Below are 24,351 nucleotides of genomic sequence, written 5' to 3'. Positions count from 1 at the left end.
CTTGAAAATTAGAAATTTTTATGCAGGAAAGCAGTTTAATAAAGAAATACCTGCTGGTACAAATGATCCTGCAATGCAGTGTTATTTAGCAGAGAAACTATATGCTGTTTACTAATTCCTTAAAGTGGCAAAAAACCATACATCTCAGTGGCATGATTCATAGACAGACATTTCCATCATAAATATAAAAGAAACCCTACAGGCTGCTGACAGCAATAAAAACTGAAAGAAAGATTACTGAAATACATCTAAATTTAGGGCAGCTTAAAAGACCTATGTTTCAGTTCACCACACCATTTATTTCTTGACAGCTCAAATTTTCAGCATAATCCAAAGGATTTATTTTTAAATCTAGGCATGGATTCACATCACAAGGCAAAGATTTAACTTAGTAATTTAGAGCCTTAACATATCTTATCTGTCATTATGGACCCATGATCAGTAGTTTGTAGCAGGTCTATTGCTATGATTCAAAGGCCCCCCCGCCCAAGCCCATGATTTCAGCATTGCCCCCTCTAACATACCACATCATGGTTTTTAAAAAAGCCCACAAAATCTAAAAAAAAGGCAAATTTATTTTTCAAATTTTAAAACACGCAGTGTAATTTCTCCATAAAAATATATGGCAGCTAACAGTGCAAACATCAATTCAAATGAGGTAGATTTGCCATCATAAACTAGGAACATAAGAGTACCTCTGTCATCCCCTCAGGCACAATCCTGAACCAAGCTCTCTGTTCTGGATGTTTTAGGAACACAGACTTATTTAAACCACTGAGGGAAGCCAGATCTAGAGTTGCAAACCCTCTGTGTGCAAACCCTGGCTACTCTACTCTGGTGACTGTTAGTTGGAGCTCCTCTGCTGACTCCCAGAAGGGCTAGAAGCCATCCTGAAGGTAGTCATCTCAAAGGTACTTTAGATGCAAACCAGACACTCATGAAGGCACAAGATGATCACCTCGAACTGCTCTCTGAAACAGCGAGGAAGCCAAGTATCTTTTAGAACTGTCATGTGCTACCTGCTTCTGCTCCCCTTGCTGCTTGGCCTCTGATGCCTGACGTTTGCAAGGGGTCTCTTGAGCACTGACAAATTTCTAGAAGAACATTGTGGTAACCCAAGTTAGAGATTAACAAGTAACTATACCAAATACCTTTACAGCTCCATTTTCAATTTACCTTGGCTAATTTGTTTTTAATAGCATGCACAGCTTTCTTGACTCGAACAGTGAAAGACCTTTATTTCATTGAAGGCTGTACAGTCTAACCCATATTCACTTTTCTCCTGTAATCATGAGACAGCACTGTTGGAAGCAACACAGCTCATCAGTCAACAACTGGAAAGGCTACTGTCTTCCAGCAGAGAACTTCCAAGACAATATAGATGAGCAGTTAGAGGGGAATCCAAGAAGTGGCACTTTTTCATCAGAAGTTTTCTAAAGAAGGATCTGGTGGGAACTCAATACATTTGAAGTCATGATGAGTATTTTTTGAGAGATCATTACTTTGGACCCTTAGACTGAGTTCCCTTTTTCTTGTTGTCATGGRAGCAAAAAAGATAAGCCGGAGAAAAATTTGGATTCCAAACACAAAAGGAAGACAGAAGGAACAGGGGGCTGCAGGGACCTCTTGGGACATTGCTGATCTCCTCATACTGCAGGTGATCTTTTCCATAAACCTATCCAAACTCCATCTTAAAAGCAACAGTTTTCTTACCACCACTACTCTCTGTAGAAGCTTTTTCCAGAAACTGACACCAATGATTAGAAACAAGTTTCTTATGTCTTTTTTCTTACTTCTTTCTCACTTCTAATGATTAGAAACAAGTTTGTAAAGTAAATATATTTCTGGTAAGCTTTTTTTGGTTCAATCTTTTGACAAAATTGTCTCCTTAAAAGCAACCTCACTCCTGTTTGTTTTGAGGCTATTGCTAGATATCATGATATAACTTGAAAATAAGCAAAAAAGATAAGTTGCCCACAGCTACTACACAGTAGAATTGAAAGCAACATGCAAAAGATCCTTTTACTTTAGGGTAACAATGACAGCACTGGTACCATCCTGCTCCACATCTCTACAGCCTAATGACTCTAATGCTGCAAATGCTTTCTCCTTAATGGTGAGAGCAAGGGGCAGGTTGTCCATCACATGTACTAGTGGTCCTGTTGAGCACTTGAGGTACTTTATAATCCTCTTGACCCCTCTGAGTGAACTGTTGTACAAACCTGGAGATGACAAATCTAGGTACCTCAGCACAAACACATCTTATATTTTATCACTTTTTCAAAATGCTGGAAACACATGACTCACCAGCAACCTACCTTTGACTCAGTGTTATGCAGAGTAGGTTGAAACTCTCATAGGAGATGCTATACAGCCAAGGCACTTGGTGATGGATACAATTTATAGTAAAAACAGTGCTTCCTAAGAARCAGGCCTCCCTCAATACAAACAAACAAAAAAACCTGGGGGCTGAATGTACGATACAATAGTATTTATATTCAGAAAGAAGACTATGTAAACCCTTCTGCTTCCTGGATTCCAGATCTACTTCCTGAATGGATTTAAAGCAAAATCAGATGATTCTAGTAGTATAAATGCTTAAAGTACTTATTACCTCTGGAGACCTTCAGGCCCTTTAAAGGGATTAGAGTTTGGAATATCTGTGCCAGCCTTACTCCACTTCCCCAGGTAAAAGGCGTATAAAATAAGACACGTGCCACAAAACTGTCCCAGCCAAGAAACATAAAAGGCCATCCCAAGATCAAGGAGAAAATTTAAGGAGCAGGATCAGATATGCAAAATGCTTTACGTAAAGACAGTACTCCATGTAGATTATGCAAAGACAGATCAGATAATCCCCACTACAAGAATATGCAATAAGAATGAGACCTAGATTCTTTTAGTTTTGGGCATCATTTACTTGTCTATCAGGTTCTGATCAGCTACATTTGTGCAAAGCCACCAGTGAAGTAGCACAACTATCATGGAAGTCATCATTTACAGGCAAAGGAGTTGAAAAATGGAAATCTAGGGTACCATCATTGTTCATGAATCATGAGAATGGTGATAACCGAACGCCTCTCTGAGGAAGGGGATGAAGAGCGAGTCAAGAGCTTATGGGTAAGGATTAAAGGGCAGGCTAACATCAGTGACACTGTGGTGGGTGTTTACTACAGGCCATCTGATCAGGAAGAGGAAGTCAATGAGGCCTTCTACAGACAACTGGAAGTAGCCTCACGATCCCAGGCCCTGGTTCTCATGGGGGACTTCAACCACCCTGATATCTGCTGGAAAGACAACACAGCTAGGCACAAACAGTCCTGGAGGTTCCTGCAGAGCATTGGTGACAACTTCTTGACACAGGTGGTGGAGRAGCCAACAAGGAGAGGTGTGCTGCTGGACCTTGTACTAACAAACAAAGAAGGACTGGTTGGAGATGTGAAGGTCGGGGGCAGCCTTGGCTGCAGTGACCATGAGATGGTGGAGTTCAGAATCCTGAAAGGAAGAAGCAGGGCAATAAGTAGGATTGCAACCCTGGACTTCACGAGAGCAAACTTTGGCCTCTTCAGGGACCTACTTGGAGGAATTAGGGCCCTAGAAGGAAGGGGGGTCCAAGAAAGCTGGTTAATATTCAAACATCACTTCCTCCAAGCTCAAGAGCGGTGCATCCCTATGAGTAGGAAGTCAAGCAAAGGAAGTAGGAGACCTGCGTGGACGAGCAAGGAGCTCCTGGCAAAACTCAGAGAAAGAAAGTATACAGAATGTGGAAGAAGGGACAGGCCACTTGGGAGGAATATAGGAATGTTGTCAGAGTATGCAGGGATGTGACGAGGAAGGCTAAGGCCCRTTTGGAATTAAATCTGGCDAGAGATGTCAAGGACAACAAGAAGGGCTTCTTCAAATACATCCTTACCAAGAGGAAGACTAGGGAAAACGTGGGTCCACTGCTGAATGGGGTGGGTGCCCTGGTGACGAAGGATGCAGAGAAGGAAGAATTACTGAATGCCGCCTTTGCTTCAGTCTTTACTGCTCAGGCCAGCCCTCAGGAACCCCAGACCCTGGAGGCAAGAGAGAAAGTCTGGAGAAAGAAAGACTTTCCCTTGGTCGAGGAGGATCGGGTTAGAGATCATTTAAGCAAACCCGACACCCACAAATCCATGGGCCCTGATGGGATGCACCCACGAGGGCTGAGGGGGCTGGCAGATGTTATTGCTGGGCCRCTCTCCATCATCTTTGAAAGGTCATGGAGAACAAGAGAGGTGCCTGAGCACTGGAAGAAAGCCAATGTCACCCCAGTCTTCAAAAAGGGCAAGAAAGAGGACCCAGGGAACTACAGGCCAGTCAGCCTCACCTGCATCCCTGGAAAGGTGAGGGAGCAGCTCATCCTGGAGGCCATCTCCAAGCATGTGGAGGAAAAGAATGTGATCAGGAGTAGTCAGCATGGCTTCACCAAGGGGAAATCAGGCTTAACCAATCTGATAGCCTTCTCTGATGGAATGCCTGGCTGGGTAGATGAGGGGAGAGCAGTGGATGTTGTCTACCTAAACTTCAGCAAGGCTTTCAGCACTGTCTCCCATAACATCCTCATAGGTAAGCTCAGGAAGTGTGGGCTAGATGAGTGGACASTGAGGTGGATTGAGAACTGGCTGAATGGCAGAGCTCAGAGGGTTGTGATCAGTGGCACAGAGTCTAGTTGGAGGCCTGTAGCTAGTGGTGTCCCCCAGGGGTCAGTCCTGGGTCCAGTCTTGTTCAACTTCTTCATCAATGACCTGGATGAAGGGACAGAGTGCACCCTCAGCAAGTTTGCTGATGATCCAAAACGGGGGGGGAGTGGCTGATACGCCAGAGGGCTGTGCTGCCATTCAGAGAGACCTGGACAGGCTGGAGAGGTGGGCGGAGAGGAACCTCATGAAGTTCAACAAAGGCAAGTGCAGGGTCCTGCACCTGGGGAGGAATAACCCCATGCACCAGTACGGGTTGGGGGTTGACCTGCTGGAAAGCAGCTCTGCGGAGAAGGACCTGGGAGTGCTGGTGGACACCAAGTTAAGCATGAGGCAGCAATGTGCCCTTGTGGCCAAGAAGGCCAATGGTATCCTGGGGTGCATCAGGAAGAGTGTTGCCAGCAGGTCGAGGGAGGTGATCCTCCCCCTCTCCTCAGCCCTGGTGAGGCCACATCTGGAGTACCGTGYCCAGTTCTGGGCTCCCCAGTACAAGAGGGATGTGGCACTACTGGAGCAAGTCCAGTGAAGGGCTACACAGATGATTAGGGGACGGGAGCATCTCTCTTATGAGGAAAGACTGAGAGAGCTGGGACTCTTCAGCCTGGAGAAGAGAAGACTGAGAGGAGATCTTATTAATGTACACAAATATCTAAAGGGAGGGTGTCAAGAGGATGGGGCCAGACTCTTTTCAGTGGTGCCCAGTGACAGGACAAGAGGCAATGGGCACAAACTGAAACACAGGAAGTTCCATCCGAATATGGGGGAAAACTTCTTCACTGTGAGGGTGACAGAGCACTTGAACAGGTTGCCCAGAGAGGTTGTGGAGTCTCCTTCTCTGGAGATATTCAAAACCCACCTGGACACAATCCTGTTCAACGTGCTCTAGGTGACCCTGCTTGAGCAGGGGGTTTGGACTAGATGATCTTCTCCTGAGGTCCCTTCCAACCTCAACCATTCTGTGATTCTGTGATTCTGTGAATGACCAAGCTGAGTTCACAGGTTAGGCAGACAGAAGAATTAACTTTGTACATGGATAACGAACAAGCCTGACAGAGAAAATAAACATGGCACCCCATAGTGCCATTTTCACATTCATTTATAGAACAGAGCTACTTGTCAAAACATACTTGTAGTGTGTAATTTTATTTTCAACACTTTGAGCTCCAAAAACAACAGGACAGCTTTTCTCTCTCCATTTTTAATCATCTTAGGATACTATGCCACAAGTGGTATCACAGACATATTGGAAGACTGTATTTTGCATCTCAAAAGCTTGGCAGGCAAAAGTATTGAAAAAATCAAACAATAATGTTCTTTCTTTCTGAGACGCATTCAGAGTTAGAATATTATTGTCTGCTGCAAGGCAGCTAGAGAGTCACTGCACAATGCAACTCACAGCAAAGTCGTGGGAACATGGAGTTGCCAGACACAAGGCTGGCCAGGACTGCCCCAGTCACCAGATTTGGCTCCTGAAATTCATTCAAAAAGGGACATATATACTAACTTGAATAAACCATTAATAAGATGAAGAGAAGCCTGTAAGTTAGTGGTGGTAATTCTTATTTTTTCAAGCTATGTCTGAGRCTAGGACCAGTAGCAGCACCTTTTTTTTCTTTTAGTGACGGAAAACTAGGTCAGCGTGACAGGGCCAAACAACTACCAGTACAAGTTCCACCCCTGATAAGTTGTCCAAGTTCATTCTTGTTTTACTGCACATTGCTCAGTTTTCATCCAATCCTCTCCTGCATGCGTTCTCTATTCCCTGCAGAATGCCTGGTACATGATCATGTAATTCATGTGTTTACTTCCACTTTCCAACACTGAGACTGGGGGAGCCAAATGTAATTATTTGGCCTGAAGAGACTCACAGATGTGACAGCATTTTAAAGAGAATTTTTAAATATGCTACAATGTATATAAACTACTAACTCTGGACAGACTTGTATTAATGACTTCTAACTATGCTACATCTAGGATCAAGTTCCTTTTAAAAAGGGGGCTAAAGCCACTGCTCCAAATTCTCTTCCCATTAAAATCCACAAAATCCCATGTGTTAAACTGAGAACATAATGAGAACATATTTTTCTCTCAGTATTTCTAATAAGACCAATCATGTGAACTGTGTCTTACAGTATYTTAGTACCCCTTCTAAAAAGCAAACATGAATGCTTGGGGCAGGCAATGGATCCTCTGTGTTTGATGAAATTGCTATAATATTTACTATAGCCGGGGTTATTCAAATGCTTCTTCTGGATTCACATTTTCAAAAGTCGCAGACTGAATGATCCTGTTATTTTACAAATGTATTTGCTATTTCCATTTTTTTTCTCAAACAGTTTATGGCATTTTCTTTCCATGGCTTCCCACTTACCTCTCTCTTGTCACATATATTACACTATTGTAAATACATACAGGGAGTATACATAAATAGCAATTTAAATGCATCGCAATATCTATGTGATAAATAATGGAGGCACACAATGGATTGTAAACATATATGGGAAATACATTTCATAAGCAGCTTGGATTACCTCACCTGAATCTGCCCATGAATACATTTCCTGCTGATATGGGAAAATGTCTGATATTCTGAACACTAAGAGTGGCTATCTGAAAAAATCAACTTCATATCAGATTATTTCTTTCCCAGRTAAGTGAACACACCTTTTCAGTTCCTACTCTATTCTGTGAAAAGGCCAAAACAAACTATCTTCAGTTCTGGGCTAGTGTCTCTGTTTTTTTAAAATAACACAACCCTAATGCCCAGTATCTTGGGATGGGATTCATCTTAAATAACTTTATCTCTCCACCACACAGATGTCTACAGCTGAGCTAGTCATCAGAGGACCCCTTTGCAGTTCATGGGGGTAAAGTAGGCACTTGAAGGACTTGATTCATCTGGGCAATAGTAGATATGTAGTTTAGGATGAGATAGATTCAGTACTAGAAGCGACCCTTAATTGACTGTATGGAGATCACTGAGTGAACAACTCTGATGTGAGCATTCATACTGCACACATTTATCAACTCCATGGTCTGCAAGATGTGGCTTCCATGGATAGATGCCTTGGATCACTGGAAAAGGGGATTCCTTAACTTTTTGGAAGAACCTGGCATTTTCTGCCAATTTTTGAAATCTCAGGATAAACATAAAAAATTTTGCCAGTTTCATTCATACAAATATTTCCTTGCATGACATTGAAAGGTTTTACAGTGTCTTTGGATTACTAGTGAATAAACAAGTGTCACTTTCATAGACAGGAGAATGGCATCCCTGTAAACCTCCAAAACACCCTGAAAAATAATTTGTTTGTATTAAGTAAGGGTTTAAGGTGACAGGGCTCTGCAATATAAATTTTATCAGCATTGTTTTGTTATGGATGCATTACTCACAAGTAGCAAAACAATATGGAATTTAGGGAGGTCATCCCCAGTCAAATATTAATTTGTCTATAATGCATACCACACCTGGTGGCAAACTCTCCATGTGTGTATGAATATGCACTCCCACAGCCTCCTCCTCTGCATCACTTTACTTCAGTGATCTAATTCCGAACTGCTCCTCGCCCACAATATCAGTAGCAGGATTTTCCATGAGAAGCCAGTGGGCTTTCTGCTTAACTCAGTGTTACAGCTCTTCCATTTGGAAGAGAGAAACTGCCTGTAACTACTTTGTTCCTGTTCTTGTTCCTACCCTTGCTGAATGTTTCATTTCAGTGGAGGCTGGGGTGGTTCTCTTTCTTTCTTTCTCTCTCTTTCTCTCTCTTTTTCTTTCTCTCTCAAAGAGGTATTTAAGCGATACTCTGATGAGAAAGATGAGTAGCTACCTTGTATTCTGCTGCCAGTGGATTCAAGTTTCAAACACCACTGCATTATCTGATAGAAATAAAGTGAAATTTTAACTACATTGTGATTGAGGTAAAACTTCTTAGTCATGTAAGGAAGAATTTCAGTAGCGCTGAGCATGTGTACATTGAGATTTATGGGGTCAATAGCCCCAAACTATAAAGACTATGGTTTGAAAAGTGAAAAGCTAACCTGGTCTAGCTGAAATTCCAACATTATCTCTAATTTTCCAACCTTTCAGCCTCTTTTTTGAGATCTCTACATTACAGGCATTGTGKTTTGCTTCTTTTTAGCTGATAGGAATCAGTATGAAGTCCTTGACGTGTACTTGGTACACAACAAATTATCTTTCTATTTTATGCTTGTTCCATTTTCAAATAAAAGTATGACTGAGAATAGATTAACATACAAACATATTAACTAAGTACACAGGAAAATACTACCAAGAAAAATTAGCAAGGAATAAATTGCTGTTGCTGTTGATGGACTATATCTTTCTTAACTAAGTCTGGATTCTTAATATGAAAATAGTTACAGATTACAAGATGACATTTGCTGATGTGCTAACACTAGTTAGGCTCATATGTTTTCACAATTTCTTAACTGTTCACTTACTATCTCCCATTACATCAATACAGAGAACTTTTTTTTATCCCTTCAGACACAAAAGGATTCTTTTCAGATATGATGAAAGAATCTGCCTAAGTTATGAAGTAAAATGAACAATCCACTATCACACAGAAGCGTAGGAATAAACACCTTCGTACACAACGCAAATACCTTTCTTCAGTATGCTTCTGACCTGCTAATGAAATTCTATTATAAAATTTAAATTATGTACCATTCCAAAATTTTCATTCCAAAAGCTTTTACATAGTGCAAAGTTGTAGGTTTATCTTGTGTTTCTTTAGTCCACTTTCCAGGTTAAGAAGAGTCAATCCTGTAGGAAGAGTAAGACATGGAAATGTTCTGTGTGAACACTTTCTAAAGATGCAATAGTCTTTCCATTTCCCCACTGTTAGGAAAAAAAGGATCTTCTTCATTTTCTAACTGAGCCACTAGAACTGTGGGACAGGGCATGAGATAGATAGATAGATTTCTGACTGTGCACACTGCTTGATTTTTAGCTTGCTCCATGGTTCTGTTTTGGTCTGTTCCAACTAGCTTCCTCCAAGCTGAAGCCTGGGTGTGGTTTTGGGATAGATCACTCCAGCAGCTGCTCCAAATAAGTGTTATAAAAACACTTCAACAGCCTTGACTCCCTCTGAAGCTCTCCAACACAATCCCACCAGCTCTGCACACCTTTGTACACCATCCCATACGCTTGGGCATGCAACACAAATCCTTCGCTTTCCTGCCATCAAAACACCTTTCAGCAACCTGAAACATGACCCTTTTAATAAATATTTCAGCTACTTTGACCTGAGAAAACACACACAAAAATAGCAATGTCTCGGGACCACTAGGAAACCACAGTTGTGGTGGAGACCAGAGCTAACTGCTATACAGGTGTGCCCTTTGAGTCAGTCTACTTTAGAAAGGTTTAATCCTGATTAGGAAAGACACAAATCATTCCATGCTCCTAAACCTTCTTATTTAGCAGGTAGAATAAATAAAGCAGCCAAACTGCAGCTGCACACTCCATAACAGCAGTAACTGAATGCCTAGCCAAGTCCAGGGATCCACATCTAAGAAAAGTGCCCAGATCACTAGGATTTAAGAATTCAAAGGTACATTGCTCATTATCTTTCTTAGGTGGATCTCTCCATCCTTCCCATTAGAATTATTCTATGGTTGCAGAAATAATCTAATATTTATTAGATGAAAAAAGAAAACAATAAGCCCTATGGCTCTGATTRGAATCTGGAATGTAAAAGCCTGAAGCTTAAATCCCTGTACTAATGTGTGCAAAAAAGGGACCAGTTTGAAGAGGAGAGATAGTGGGACTGTTTATTTCTCCCCGACTTTGACCAGAATCCCATTTTTGATCTGAAAAGCCTCTCATAAAAATTAACTGCAAATGACATGTTTCTGCAAGAAGTTTCTATTCCATTAGAAAATTCCAGACTAGCTTTATGTGAGGACCACACACTCACATGGACTATAGATGTTGATGCCGATGAATTGTTACTTTCAGCTGTAGAATTTAATTATTCTAGTTCTGTACAGCTGGTGTTATTGCGTGGTGATGTGTTTGTCTTCTGACACCTCAGGGAGGAGGACAAAATGAATTTTCTACATTCACAGTGCCAAAGGGACAGTTTGAATAAGAAATGCTGCAATAAGACCTGTATGACTATGTCTTCTGGTATGAATGATGAATCCAGGTCTTTTGATATTGTTTTCCAGCAGCGTTTACAGATTTAAAGTATTTCTTTAAAAATGTTTTAGGAAAATTACACTAAAGTTAGGCTTATTTTGACAGAAGAAAGAAATGAGCTAGTTCATACTGGCTGATTTCTAGGCTGTGTTCCCGATTCTGCCTTTCCCTTCACTTTTACAGGCTGGTGGGATCACTAATCCTTTTGCTTATTTTCAGCTTGTCAGTCAATAATTACTTATATGTCATTAGGTCTTTGTAAATAACAGCTGAGACAAGATCTGATGCACAGTCTTCCTCAGCTTCCTTCTACAATGCCTTCCTAAATACAGCTGATCTGAGGCAGCTGAAAGGATTGAATACACTATACTTCATAATGATGCACTAGCCAAGTGTGTCATAAAGAAGTTTCTCTGGAAATTTAAAACATTGCTCTATGGGAAGCAAGGAAGGTGTTTCTCCTTCCACTGCATCATGAAGTCATAAGTAGTAGAACAGTTCCTGCTATTGGACATTATGGGGGAGTCAGCATTTTTTTGCTTTTAGGCATTTTAAATGTATGACAAGCGTAGGCCCTCTGGCTTAAGAATATCCAGTATTTGTAGCAGAAGCGGAAATACTGGAGAGGGAAAGGGTACCTTCCCAGTTTTCAGTTTGGACAGTACCCATCATTAAAATTGGTGTGCTGCACAGTTGGCTTAATTTCAATTTGATGCCTGGTGAATGTCTTTTTAGGCTATTATTTTCTTATTAATTAGATATTGTTTACTGGTTTGGAGTGTATTTCTTCAAAAAGAAGACCACTTCATGTTAAAAAATCCTAAGGGAAAACTTATCTTACTGCACCCTACAGGGAATTGTGACAGCTCGTCAGCTTTTATTTACTGAGAAGTCACAGGGGTAGAAATCAATTTATTTTTTGAAGAATAAACATAATTTATCTCTTGGCTGTGAGAGGTGCTATCCCCATTTGTTAAAAATGCAGAGAAAATGTTTGCAAAATGTAAATTTAAAGAATGAGTTTCACAGCAGACAATAACTTTCCTGAAAAAGAATGGAACATCATTTCTATAGGAGGACACTAGTTTAGCAATTTTTGTGGCTGTCACCAGATTGTTTAGCTTGGCCTATCATATTGCTACAGTGGTCCCTCTCACTGCAGTTTGTTGGAAAAAAAAATAACTGAATGAGCAGAGATTTTTCTGAGCTGTTTACAAAAAGGAGAAGACAATATTTCACAGTTCTAAGAAACTCAAGCTGTTAATAATTTGAGTAAATTACATTTGCATATCATAGCCTATTTACAAAACTGAGGTTTGTCTGTTTGCTTAAGTATTAAGTCTCTACGTACCTTGAGGCAGCTCTGAGGCAGCCATTGTTGAGCTGACAGTCTTGTCTGACACACTGAGCAACCTCAAAAATGAATAATCTAGTGAGAGCTGGGGCCACACTGTGTCTCCTAGAAGTATTTGACTTGAATGTAGTAGGCAACAAAGTGTTGACAGAAATAGATTTAAAGGTAGTGGAGGCACTGCCACAATAATTTGGAATTAAATCAAACAAAATGTTGACTCTCTCTTGAGAGAATGTGACATGATAAATCCATGATACACTTCCTCACTGGTGCTTTCTGGGCTGTGTTTACCATCGTGAGTGCCAGGCTGCAGTGGGTGAAGCAATTTCCTGTATGCATTTACAAACCACTTTGGAATACTTCAGAATGATAAAAGTTAGTTGAGTAAATATGATTAGAGTGCAATCACCTCATTTTCACTGTGTTATTGCTATAATCCTAGAAGGAAGATTCATATATGTGTATGCAGGAATGAAATTCCAGGGGAGAAGAAATCCATAATATCAGCTATAGGCCAATATTATCAGAGAATGGAATATTTCTACCCTTACTTTCATACTTTTCTCAGGGGAAATCTACCCTAGTGTATGAGATCAACACAAGACCACCGAATGCCTTTTGCAAAGGCTAGAATACTAGATACTATAGTACTAGATATACTATCTAAATTACCAGATAGGCTTTTAACATGATCTTGTCATGGAACTAAACAGCACTTTGTGATGCAGTTCTACTGAAGCAGAAAAGGACAAATATATGTGCTTCTGAATGTGAGAAAGGAAGGCAAAACCAAGCCCCAAATATATAAAGATACCATGCACATTAAACCATAAGAAAAGAGCAGGACTCAGTGTTGTAACTCAGAAGTCTCAAAGAGGGTGGGAAGATTGGTAAAGCTTTCTCTCTCCCTCTTCTTTGGCTTACAGGAAAAACACCTCAGGTGTTACATAAAATGGGAAAATCTCAACCTCAAGAACTGAAGCATTCTGAGTATATTCAGACTCAAAAAGCAAACACCCAGTTGATGCTTTTGCTTTGAAGGCAGTATACACATAGCATTTCCATGTAGGTCAGCATCCTTTAGCCATTGAAAGGCAATATTCCTTTAGACTGTTATCTCATACAAAGACTAAGAAATGATCAGGGACTATAGGCAGCATTGCTATTACAACTGTAAATATTTGACTCCCTCTTGTGATAAATCCATACTCATTTTATGTGTGTTCAGTGACATCCCATTTACTTCCTAAACATGGTCAGTATAATACAGAAATGTTTCCCTTGGCACACCAATAAAACTGAATGGGATTGAGTGCTACAAGCAGCAAGAGAATCAGTTTTCACCCTCAGACATAGAATCTGTGTCAGAATCTTGTGGCTGTGATGGAAATACTTAGTACTACCTAAATATCTATATGAAACTGTTATGTCAGCAAAATGAGTCCAATTAAAAAACACCACCACAGACTGGCATTTAAAACGGCAATCACAAGAGGCAAAACAAATTTCATATATACATTCTGGCAAAGCTGTATGCACCCTCTTTAAGGATGCATTTCACATTATAAGCATTCCTATTACAATTTTATTGCAATATTCAAGGTGTACTTGGAAGATACTATTAAATTTTTTAAATATGGGTTTATTTGTTTGCATCTTATTTTACAGTCACTCTTCCAGCCTCCAGATTAATTTCTAAAATTAAAGCTAGTGATATTTCCATATCAAAATTTAAAATTAATTTGCTTTGTAGGACATGCCCCTTGATCTAAAATACTTCATTTTAATTAGGGCATTTAATTTTCTCTAATGGAATCAGATTCCATTCATTTAATCCAAAACYGCCTTCTGAAAGAGTTATAAGTAGTGCGTCTTCTCAGAATGAATCCTTCAAAGGATTCACATTAGAACATTGCACCTGTGCTGCTAAACTGATTTCAGATCGATCTACTTACACCACTGCAAAATGTTATTGAAGTTAACTTTAACTGGGTTTGCCCCAGTTTTAGATCAGTTTTATTACACAGCTTAAAATTTTCTAATGTAGACCAGGCATGGATAATAAAAGATAATGTATCATTACAAGTATGTATTCAGTTGAAAGACCTAAATGAAAATTGGCCCACATTACGTGTATTTGGATCTGCACAGCCTGCAGTTTGGGCTATGTCCCATCAATAATTTTTTCATTTGTACGGCTTCCTTCTATCCTTTGCCCTCTTCTCTTCAACGTGTTGCATACACGTAGACAATGCCAGGTCATGTCTACTTCTCATTAACAGGACGTAAAAGAAATTTCCTAGGAACACTTTGCATATGCTGGCTCCTTGTTAGAATGCAGTTCTACCAGCATGCACGCACAAACAAATGTAAATAGATTAGGCAGATAATTAATGCATGGGCATCTACTTTTTCAGCCGTAGATAAAGTGACAGGAATTCCCTCCTCTTACTGTGAGTCCATTTAAAATAAATGTTCTGGGCGAGGGCTGTTTTTAACAATTTTTTTTGTTTCATCAGCCCAGAAAAATGGAATAAACACAATACATTATGATAAACTCTGACACACCTTCAGCTCTGTGCTGATTACAGCTCTCGCAATGTAGTAACATGGCAACAAAATAGTTTAAAAAGCTGCATACCTTGAAAAGTAGCCAGGCTGTCATCCATTTGACCATTTTTACAACCCAAAAGACATGCTTGTAGAGCTCGGTATTCACTACTCCAGGGTCTACTACATTAGCAGTCACATGGCTTCCATTTGCAGTCAGAAGATGCTGTAGTTGATAGGTAAATAACACAAGGGCAAGTTTGCTTTGGGCATAGGCTCCATGGGATGAATACGAACATCTGTATAAGAAAGAGAAAGAGAGAGGGACATGCACATAAAAATAATCAGAAGGAAAACAGCATTGCACAAACATCAAATGTACTGCATTTTCTGCAATATCCAGCAAACACACAACTGTACACTGAGTAGTCACAAGAAACAGCTTATCACTAGCAGGTGTGTTGTTTGCTGTAGTTCTGGTGATCATTCCATCAGATACAATGCCTGATGTACAGAAAAAATAAATAAATAAAATTCCATGGTACCTAACAGAATCTCTATGTCAAACTATTTTAACTGGCTATGCTGAAGAACCAAGCTCCAGCATATCATCTCCTAGGTGGTATCATCTCCCCAAAACAGTCTCCCCTTCCTCATGACCTTCTTCTCACACATACATAATCCCCCTCCCACCCAGTAAACGTGGTGATCACACTACTCCTGGTTATTACTATCTGTATCGCAGCAGAACCTACTAGTTTCTGATTAAGGCTCCTTTGTGTTGGACACACTACAGATGAGTAAGGCAACCATTGCACCTGCCCCAATGACACACCAGATTACACACAGCTAAGGAGAGGGATAAAAACATGGGACAAGGAGAGTGGCTGCATATGGTGTAAGCATAACCACAGTTACGTCATGTACAACTCTTTGAACAGAGAAAGCTGGCTGGGCTGGGCCTATGCCAAACAGAAGTTACAGTGCTGATATACACAAATACACAAATGCTGAGAGTTAAGGCAAATCATTACCTCTAGAGACTCCCATGCACCTCTCTCAATCTGGGTGCTGAATCTGCCTTTCTTTTGAGTCAAACTTTTTAGGAACTGCTGATTAGTTGTGATCAACTTCAGGCAAGCAGCTCTATTTTTTAAATAAGCAGGCTAGTTCTGGGCAAATTAGCAGATATGTCACGTAAAATGCTCATCCTGACATCGGCCTCAGCATCACTTCCACAAATTCCTATTCCAGGCCAGTTCACTGTTGTTATTACTACAGGCCTTTCATTTAAACTTTTTTGTGCTTAGCAGAACCAGAGGTAATTCCTAGTATTATGGGCAGCTCATAGGCAAAGCAGGCAGGTGTCTGGAGCAACAGACTCCTGGGGGCAGCAAAGCAGTGATGATCCRCATCCTCTTTTGCCCATGCCGGAGCCTGGGGAGATGTGCTGCTTGCTGCTGCTGCTATGGAGACTGGGGTTAGAGCCTGCAGGGCAGCAGCTACTGCTGGCAGAGCAAGATAGRGGAGCACCCACCTGGGGGAAGATCTCTCTTTCCCAGCTCTCGCCTTCCCTCTGTTTGCTGTCCTGCCGCTGTGACAGCAGCAGACTACAGCTTCATCCTTAGCACAACAAATGTCAAAGCTGAGGATGTTCCTATTCTGCAGAAAAGCCTGCCCTGAGTTTTCTGTGGTTATTATTACATGCAAGGTTTTATTACACAGAGACCAAACAGCAAATATTTGTCAGAATTCTTTTCATATTCTCATTTTCATTCAATTTCTAATTTATAATATTCTGTACGCTTCACCATAGAAACCCTTGGATGCTACCAAACAGGCTGGTTCTCTGCAGAGGTTTAAAGATACTGAAGCAATTTAACTGTTAGCATTATCTGAATGGACTCAGAAACTTGGAGACACATGGTATATCTTACAGCTCAGCTACAGGAAGTAAAAGACAACAGCGTTAAATCTCCAGTTCATCTCTTTTCTTTTTTCTGATCTATTCTTCTTCAAGAGAAACACAAACAAATACRCAATGAAAGCATTATATAATTTGAGAAAGAATAAAAAAGGACAGCAGATCATAAAAAGCCTTCACACCAACCGATGGCCTGAGCTGTTACATGCCGGATAACATAGCTCCATCATCATAAAGATATCACCTGCGCCTCAGGGTAAAATAGGCTATTTTAAAAATAAAGAACAATCGCTGCATGACTATAAAAGTGACTTGGCATTAGTCGGGGAATTACGGTTATATTTTAAATTCAGTAATGTCCATATCCTCATCTGAAACACTCAAAATGTCACTGTATGCTTCGTGCAGATTTCGACCCTTTTAACTGGAAGGGCCAGATCCCCAGCCGCTACTAGCTTCCCCTGTGCAGCAATGCAAGGCAGATCTAACGCTACCCATGGGAAGCACTTATCTAAAGCAGCCTTCAACAGCCTGGTGTGTCCTGGCATTTCTCCAACAGTGCCACCATTCCCCCATCAGGGGAGAACATAAGCTAGGGCACGGGACAAGACTTACTGTATTGAATTACAATGATCTTGTCTGGCAAGTAGTTCACAGAGAAGCAGGGTTAGGGACTACTCTAACTTGTTCTGTCTGGGTCTAGTATGGCCTTCAATAACCCTCAGGATCCACGTAAGACGGTGAAAGCTCCCCATGACTCCCCATTCCCACATGCTGTGAGTGCTGTTTCGACTTACCTTATGGCAATGAAACATGAACTACAAGGACCGGATCCTCAAAAGCCTTGTACTTTGCATGTATATCTATGTCAGGAAAACATGAGTGCTTAGAAGATATAAAAAGCCATCCAATCAGTGTGGAAGCCTTTTATATCACAATGCGGAGATGCAAATGATTTCCAAGGCAGCAGGGAATCAGACTTCAATAGTATACTATAGAGATGAAGGATGTAAAACTTGGTACACAGAGCAGACACTTGACAGCATCCCCATGCTGAGTACCTGCACTCTTTCCACTTTTTGTGTGCATATGATTTTTGTTTTTCAGGAATCTGATATCTCTGGACTATATAAAACAGAGGAATAATCTGTGACACAGAATTGATGAGTATCTTAGTGGAACCACTGTCTAATTTGTGAGGCCCAGTCTTATTAGGTTCATGCTATTTAAATTACACACTGGGAAAAAAAAACAAAACAAAACAACACAACATTGGTTACTTAGTTTCATTACATCTAGTCTTGAGTTTATGAATTAGAAAAATGCCTCCTCTCCTTCACATATGCTCCTGTACCATAACTGCATCTCCCATGCACATACTTGTATTCCTGTACATGGAATGACCTGGCTTCAAAGCCTATGCACCTAGATCTAGTCTTTCTCTTGGCTCTCTATGCTCTTTCTATATATTTTCGGCACTGAATGAAACTGAAATGAAACTACGTTAAATAAAGTAGTAACATTGGCAACATTACACATTTCCACATCCCTTTCCTTTTCTGAAGACTCTAAAAGCCTTTTAAAATGAGCATGTATATAACAGGCTAAACAAAGTACAGCCTGCAAGCAGCTTGCCAGCCAACTTCATTGGCACAGCAGCATATGAGGGGCACCTGCGACGTGTGGCCTCCTGAGGACTCAGGCTATCAATGCCTCACAGCAATGCAAGCTCTCAGTCAGAGGAACTGTGCCTCCTAATTGGGGGGCCAGGCAAAAGACTTACAGCCGCCAGCCAGATGGTATATACACATGCTGGCAGGTCAGCCAGAAAGCCAGGAGATACAGGTGATCAACGGCCCAGGTTCCATCATAATAAATACTGCCACCCAAGCTCTAGCTAAGCCAGACAGCACATGTTACGAGCATGGCAGACCACTGCATAGTCAGCAGCTGGCAAAAGTGGAGCAGGGGAGGCAGCGAGCATGGATTTGGTGGGAAGAAGTCCAGTGGGAAAGAGTGGTGTGGCTGACGATCAACTGGAGAAGCTCATGCCCATCCACTCATTTGAGTGGGGCTCTCTGTGGACCACAGTGATCACTCTTCCTACCACGGAAAGGAGTCTCCCGTGGGGGGATGGTCCCCTAGAGCATTTGGCCCTGTCGATGCAGAAGAAATAGGACAACTCATAGCTCACTAAATGGAAACTATAGGAGGAGTTAAAGCAGACAGAATTTAATTAGTTGTTTTGAAATCCAGCCAAGAAAGCAGGAATATACAATACCTTCTTCTTCTTTTAAAATGAACCTTTCATTGATTCTATCTTGATGAATAAAGGATCAGGATAAGGCAGGTTATGCATTTTCTGTATGAATAACTTCTAGCAGAAACTACTATTTTCATTTTAAGATTTTTTTTCCAACATAGATTGGCAAGTTTGAATTTTCACTGCAAAAATTAGGGATGAGAAGAGAAAGGGATTATTTTGTATTTTTTCCAAAACAAAATAAATAAGTATTCAATTTTGGAGTGAATGCCTTGCGGTTTGGTGATTTTTTTTTTTTTTTCCTTTTCCCAAGCAGCTTCCTCCAGAAGCTGATTTTACAGCTCATCTCCATGGTGCTGTCTCCAGCAGCAGTCTCCCTGGCATGCTGGGGCAATGTATTTGTACAAAGTAATGAGAAGACAATTTTCAAACTGGAGCCTGCAGTGGCTAATTAGGTGTTTAAGCATGGACTCAGATGTTATCCAAGTTTGAAAACTGGATCCTTGTTTACCACTTCCCATGACTACCACTTTTAGTCTGGTTTCTTTTTTTGGCTGGCTTTAGTTGCTCTGTATTCTGTAGAGGTCTCCCATCTTAGTCCAATGGTATCAGGCTTAGGCAACAACATTAAATCAGCTCAAGGGACCCACTGAGTAATGGGTGAGTCAAAATTGCTGATCAGCACAGCCCATTTTCTCTACATCTGCCGTGTACAGACTCTTACACTGCAGTCTGTTTTTTCTTTTTCACCAACGGTTGCTTTTTGCCTTACACACACATGTGGAAGGAAGCTCATACACACTGACTGGAGGAAGGGTGCAATAATACCACCCTTGCCCTTCCCCACCACATCTTGAAAGAAAAGGTTCAGAAGCCATGTGACTGTGCTGAGCAATATACAGCTATATTTAACCTGGCTGGTGCTAGTAGTACTGTTTTTCTGACACAAGCCTCTTTTACACTGCACTTGTCTTGTACATGTCATCTTCTCCTCACCAGTCATCACAGTCCCCAATTTCCAGTGCGTTAATCTGGCTGGAGGGTAGAGTGCACTAAGATCAAACTGCAGAATAACCAGATTGCCGTGCGTTCCATTAAAAGAGAAGTGATGCAAAATATAGGTGACATGCTGGGGTTTCTAATGAAAGGCCACACACAATTTCAATACCTGCCTTAGGATGAATCAGTGAATTAAGCAAAACACAGACTTGCTGTATTAAAACAACTTAAGTTTCTTCATGATTTATGTATTAATCTTGCAATACATCATCACCATTGCTTAGTCAAGAATATAAAGACTATTATTAAACACCCACAAAGCTTTCATAGTCTTAAATTTTCTTTCTCTAGGGAGTACAATGCAAGGCTTTTCAAGATTTCGGATAGATTTTGCAGTTTGTTTTAAAGCAGCTACAGAAATATATTGCAGAATATAGATACATCTTTTCTGGTTCTCATAAGCTTTTTTTTCTCCCTTTTTATGATAAACTGAAGCCTGAGTTCTAAATATTGCTTATTAGATTTATGTAAATTTCCTGCCTGTACTACAAATATTTATCCTGTGTACACATTTGCAAAGTCTCATCTATTGTGATTTTTCCATCAATATGAAAAAAAGAAAGTACAGAAGTGGAGAAAAGACAGTTGGAGAAATCAGAATATGCATATTGCCACTGAAGAATAAGTCTTGCTAATTGAAAGAAATAAGTATATGCATTAGTAAAACAGATCCAAAATCTAAGTAGTTAACAGATCTACTAGACTGTGTTACAGCTGCATTTTGTACTGTAGTTGTCCTGTCAACAATTGCAACTACTGCTATAGCCTACTGTATAGTTACTCATTTCACATACATGCCTGGGTATTTTGGGTGTCCCCTGACCAATTACTAGCTAATTACTTCTTCATGTATACTTTGTGCATTTACTTCATATGTAGCTTTTTTTAAAAAAAGTGTTTATATATTTATAAATATTTATACATATAAAAGTAAAGGCAGCCTTAACATATGCCCATGCATTTGAACTCAAATACACAGGCCACAGTTATTTTGAACCAATAACCACTCAGGTAGTAGTGACTCCTGAAGTGCCCTCATAAGCCTGTGATGGGCACACTGGAAAGGAAGGATACTAGACTGAAAATTAAATTAGTGGTTCTACACAAGCTGAAAAGCAAACACTTCATGTATTGGCAGCTACAGGATTACTTGAACAGCCGGAGACAGACTGCACTTTTCCAACCAGCCTGGCTGGGTGTATTGTGCTGACCCACAGACAAAATAATGCCTGAGACTAACCACATCTCAGAGCCTCTCCTTCTCCCTGCAGTGAGCCACTCCACACACTGCTCACACACAACTGGCCAAAACTGGGCTTGGTCTGAAATCTTTCAAAAAGTGACAAGATAGTATATTTCTTCCCCAAATTAGAGGATAAGCATAAGGGTAAAAGCTCAGAGCTGGGAGATGCTCTCTCTAAGAGGCAAAATGCTGCTGATGGTCTATTAGTAGTAGCTCACTTCTCAGCAAGTCAGTGAAGCTTGGGCTTCACCCAGAGTTCAGTAAGAACCATGAGCTGGAAGCTGCTCCTTTTCTCAAAAAGCCATTGCTCCCCAACATTCAGCACTTTGCTGCATAAATGCATGGCATTCAGTGACTAGCCCCTTGCTTATAGCATGTAGAAAATGCAGAGTGAACAAAAATTAACTTACTGTCTTTAGACGAGCTAGTTAAGGAACCTGGAAGGACCATATTATTAAAAACACTTCTAAAAGGTAAAATCAGCAGGGGCTTGTCATGATGGGCATTACTGCCATCCTGATGGAATGAACGCATCATTTACCTATGGCCAATCCCTTCTCCTAATGTATGTAGGTGAGATGTCAAGAGCCCTTCTTCTGCTCTACTGATTGCCTTGACGTGTGTGGCTCCATTGCTGTGTGCTGAATGCAAATTCTCAAATATATGAAACATGGATGCAAAGACTGGTCTTCTCAAAGTCTGAGCAGAACCAATAGCCTAAAAAACAGTCTAACTTTTCTGTCTGTGTTAATTTTAAATGTTTTTTATTTGTGGTCAACTATTGTTGACTAGATCAAGTTGTAATTACTGTAATTCCATTTTCCCAGGAAATACATCTCTTTATAGAGAATGATATAAACTGATTCTTCTGAGGTACCATTTTTCTACAGTAGGTTTATATCATGCAGCGTTAAGTACTTTTTAATATTTGAAGTGGCATTTGAGTATAATGGTATCCCTTCACTCAATTAAAAATCTCCATCAAACAAATAAATACATAAATAAAAACAAGCAAGCAAGGTTTTGCATAGCTGCAGCCAGAAGGAGATCAAGGCTCTGAGACCTACGTTCTGTGTCCTCACGACCCTTTTGAGTCAAGGGGGAAACTTAACTCCCATATCTTTTCATATTATCTCTTGGATGATCTGGACCTCATGTAATTGAAGATTGACACACATCTTTTCAGGTTATCTCTTGGATTAAATCAAGAAGAGCTCTGAGGCACTCTCCACCCACTTGTGTAGAAAGCTTCCTAACCCTCCTACAACAGAGCTTTTAAGTTCAAAGAAGCAAGAAGTCTTTTTTATAGTTTCTTCTTCTCTTCCATAGGAATACGGACATAAAATGGCCCAGTAATAACTTGAACAATCCAAAATCTTATTTCCATTTTGATAAAATCATCCTAAAATTGGCTTAGTGTTTGCAGAGCTGCTGCAGATTCTGGGCTTTTCTTTCTGGGACTGAAAGGGAACTGTAGAGCCTGTTCATGCATAAGAAAATGTTGCCATGTCAAATCCAGCCTAGTCACCAAATGTAATGAGCGGATTTTCAGTAGACTATGTGAAATTAGTTGGTCTATGGGAAAATAATGTAAGTTTTCATTTCGCGATGGGCCAACCTACTACACTGCCTTAGACTTGAAGAAGAACTGAATGTGTTTTACAGGTGTAAATGTTCAACACACTGAAGGACTGGTCTGTCTGACCAGGGGAAATAYGGCTTGAATGTGCACAAAGACTACAAAATCCTTTTTCCTCCCAGATGTCTGTAAATACTGTGTGGAAAGCCCTGTGCCATCACTCTCTGTCCACAGAAGCAACAGAAGATTATCAACTTTGACACCCAAAATTAATTTTAAACATCAGTTTTTGTTTGTTAAAGCAATCTAGCAACTTCTGCTTTTTCAGTGTTTCCTTACATACTTAGGATAAGAAGATCACAGCTTCAAACAGAAAACTTACTAAATCCCAGGAACTGAATTAAGAGAAGGAACAAGCTAATAAACGAGTAACCTGTTTCCTAAAAATAGTCATGGAAAGTCTTCCCCCTCTGTTGGAAGACAGCTAGGTTAAAGAAGAAAAACAGCTGAAATGTCAACAGGTACAGGAGAGATTCAAATTTGTAAGTTCTCTGCACCCATGAAATGACTGATTGTCCAGATGCAACGGGAAAGGCCTTAGTTTATGTGAGGCTGTATGTTGCTAGAGGCCTTCAGCCACTGTCAGAAAAAATATGGGATGTAAATGAACATATGAAAATAGCCTGTAAAGGAGGGTGTTTTACTTCAGGAACCTAAACAAGCAAACTTTAGCAAACAGTAAAAGCAATCCAGTAAAATGCTTCTCTCCTTTATCTGAGGGTTGTTAGGTTGTGGCCTTTTTTCACTGCATCATTTTGGTTTGCCCTTAAACTATATTTGCTAGAGAAAAATTCTCTTCAAGCTGCAAGAAACTAATAACCAACTGTGGCTCACAGTGGTCTGTAACCAGCATTACAAACTGGTTATTTTAAACTACCATAAGAGACAGTGACATCAATCACTTTCTCCACCATCCAACCTTAGAGCTGGTTTTTAAATTTCCCCAAATTATGTCACCCTGGAACACCGTAAACAGGGCTGTGAATTATTGGTAATGGAAAAGCAAGTATTTCCTAGGGAGGGGCAAGGCTTGGGGCCAGAGCCCATGAGATCTCGGTGAAGAGTACATGAGATCTCTTCCMCTTACATAACACACCAGAAATGAAGTCACACAGGCAGTCCAGGACACACTAACAAGAAGTTTTGTGACCAAACTCTGAAAAACCAACATACAGTCATAAAGCTTCGCTGCCTCTTCAGGGCTTGCTCAGTGGCCCCACTTCTTGGGCAGCTCCTCGGCAGCTTAGGCTGACACAGGCTGGCGCAGGGACCATTTCGCCCTCCTCCTCCTCCTCCATCGCCTCCATCACACCTGTTCACCCCGTCCCTCCCACACAGGCATGCAGCTCAACTCACTGTTATTCCAGTATAAAGCTGGACAAACCTCTTTAATCAGTCCAGTACAGAGGTGTATAAAAATAGGTTAGCCAGA

At 40.6% G+C, this 24,351-nt stretch overlaps 1 protein-coding gene across 1 annotated transcript in view; it reads right to left on the bottom strand.

Annotated features, from left to right (window-relative positions):
* DHRSX (dehydrogenase/reductase X-linked) overlaps positions 1 to 24,351 on the bottom strand; it is a gene marked incomplete at its 5' end in the record, with an annotated part of 135,058 nt that overhangs the window by 19,269 nt on the left and 91,438 nt on the right. The window contains one exon of the mRNA XM_026071523.1: positions 14,883 to 15,090. Coding sequence (XP_025927308.1) covers positions 14,883 to 15,090 — 208 coding nt within the window. The remainder of the gene's footprint in view (positions 1 to 14,882; positions 15,091 to 24,351) is intronic.

Source organism: Apteryx rowi, unplaced genomic scaffold (assembly GCF_003343035.1).
Source record: "Apteryx rowi isolate R43461 unplaced genomic scaffold, aptRow1 scaffold_327, whole genome shotgun sequence".
NCBI lineage: Eukaryota > Metazoa > Chordata > Aves > Apterygiformes > Apterygidae > Apteryx > Apteryx rowi.
This window is presented reverse-complemented; position numbering and strand designations above follow the sequence as displayed.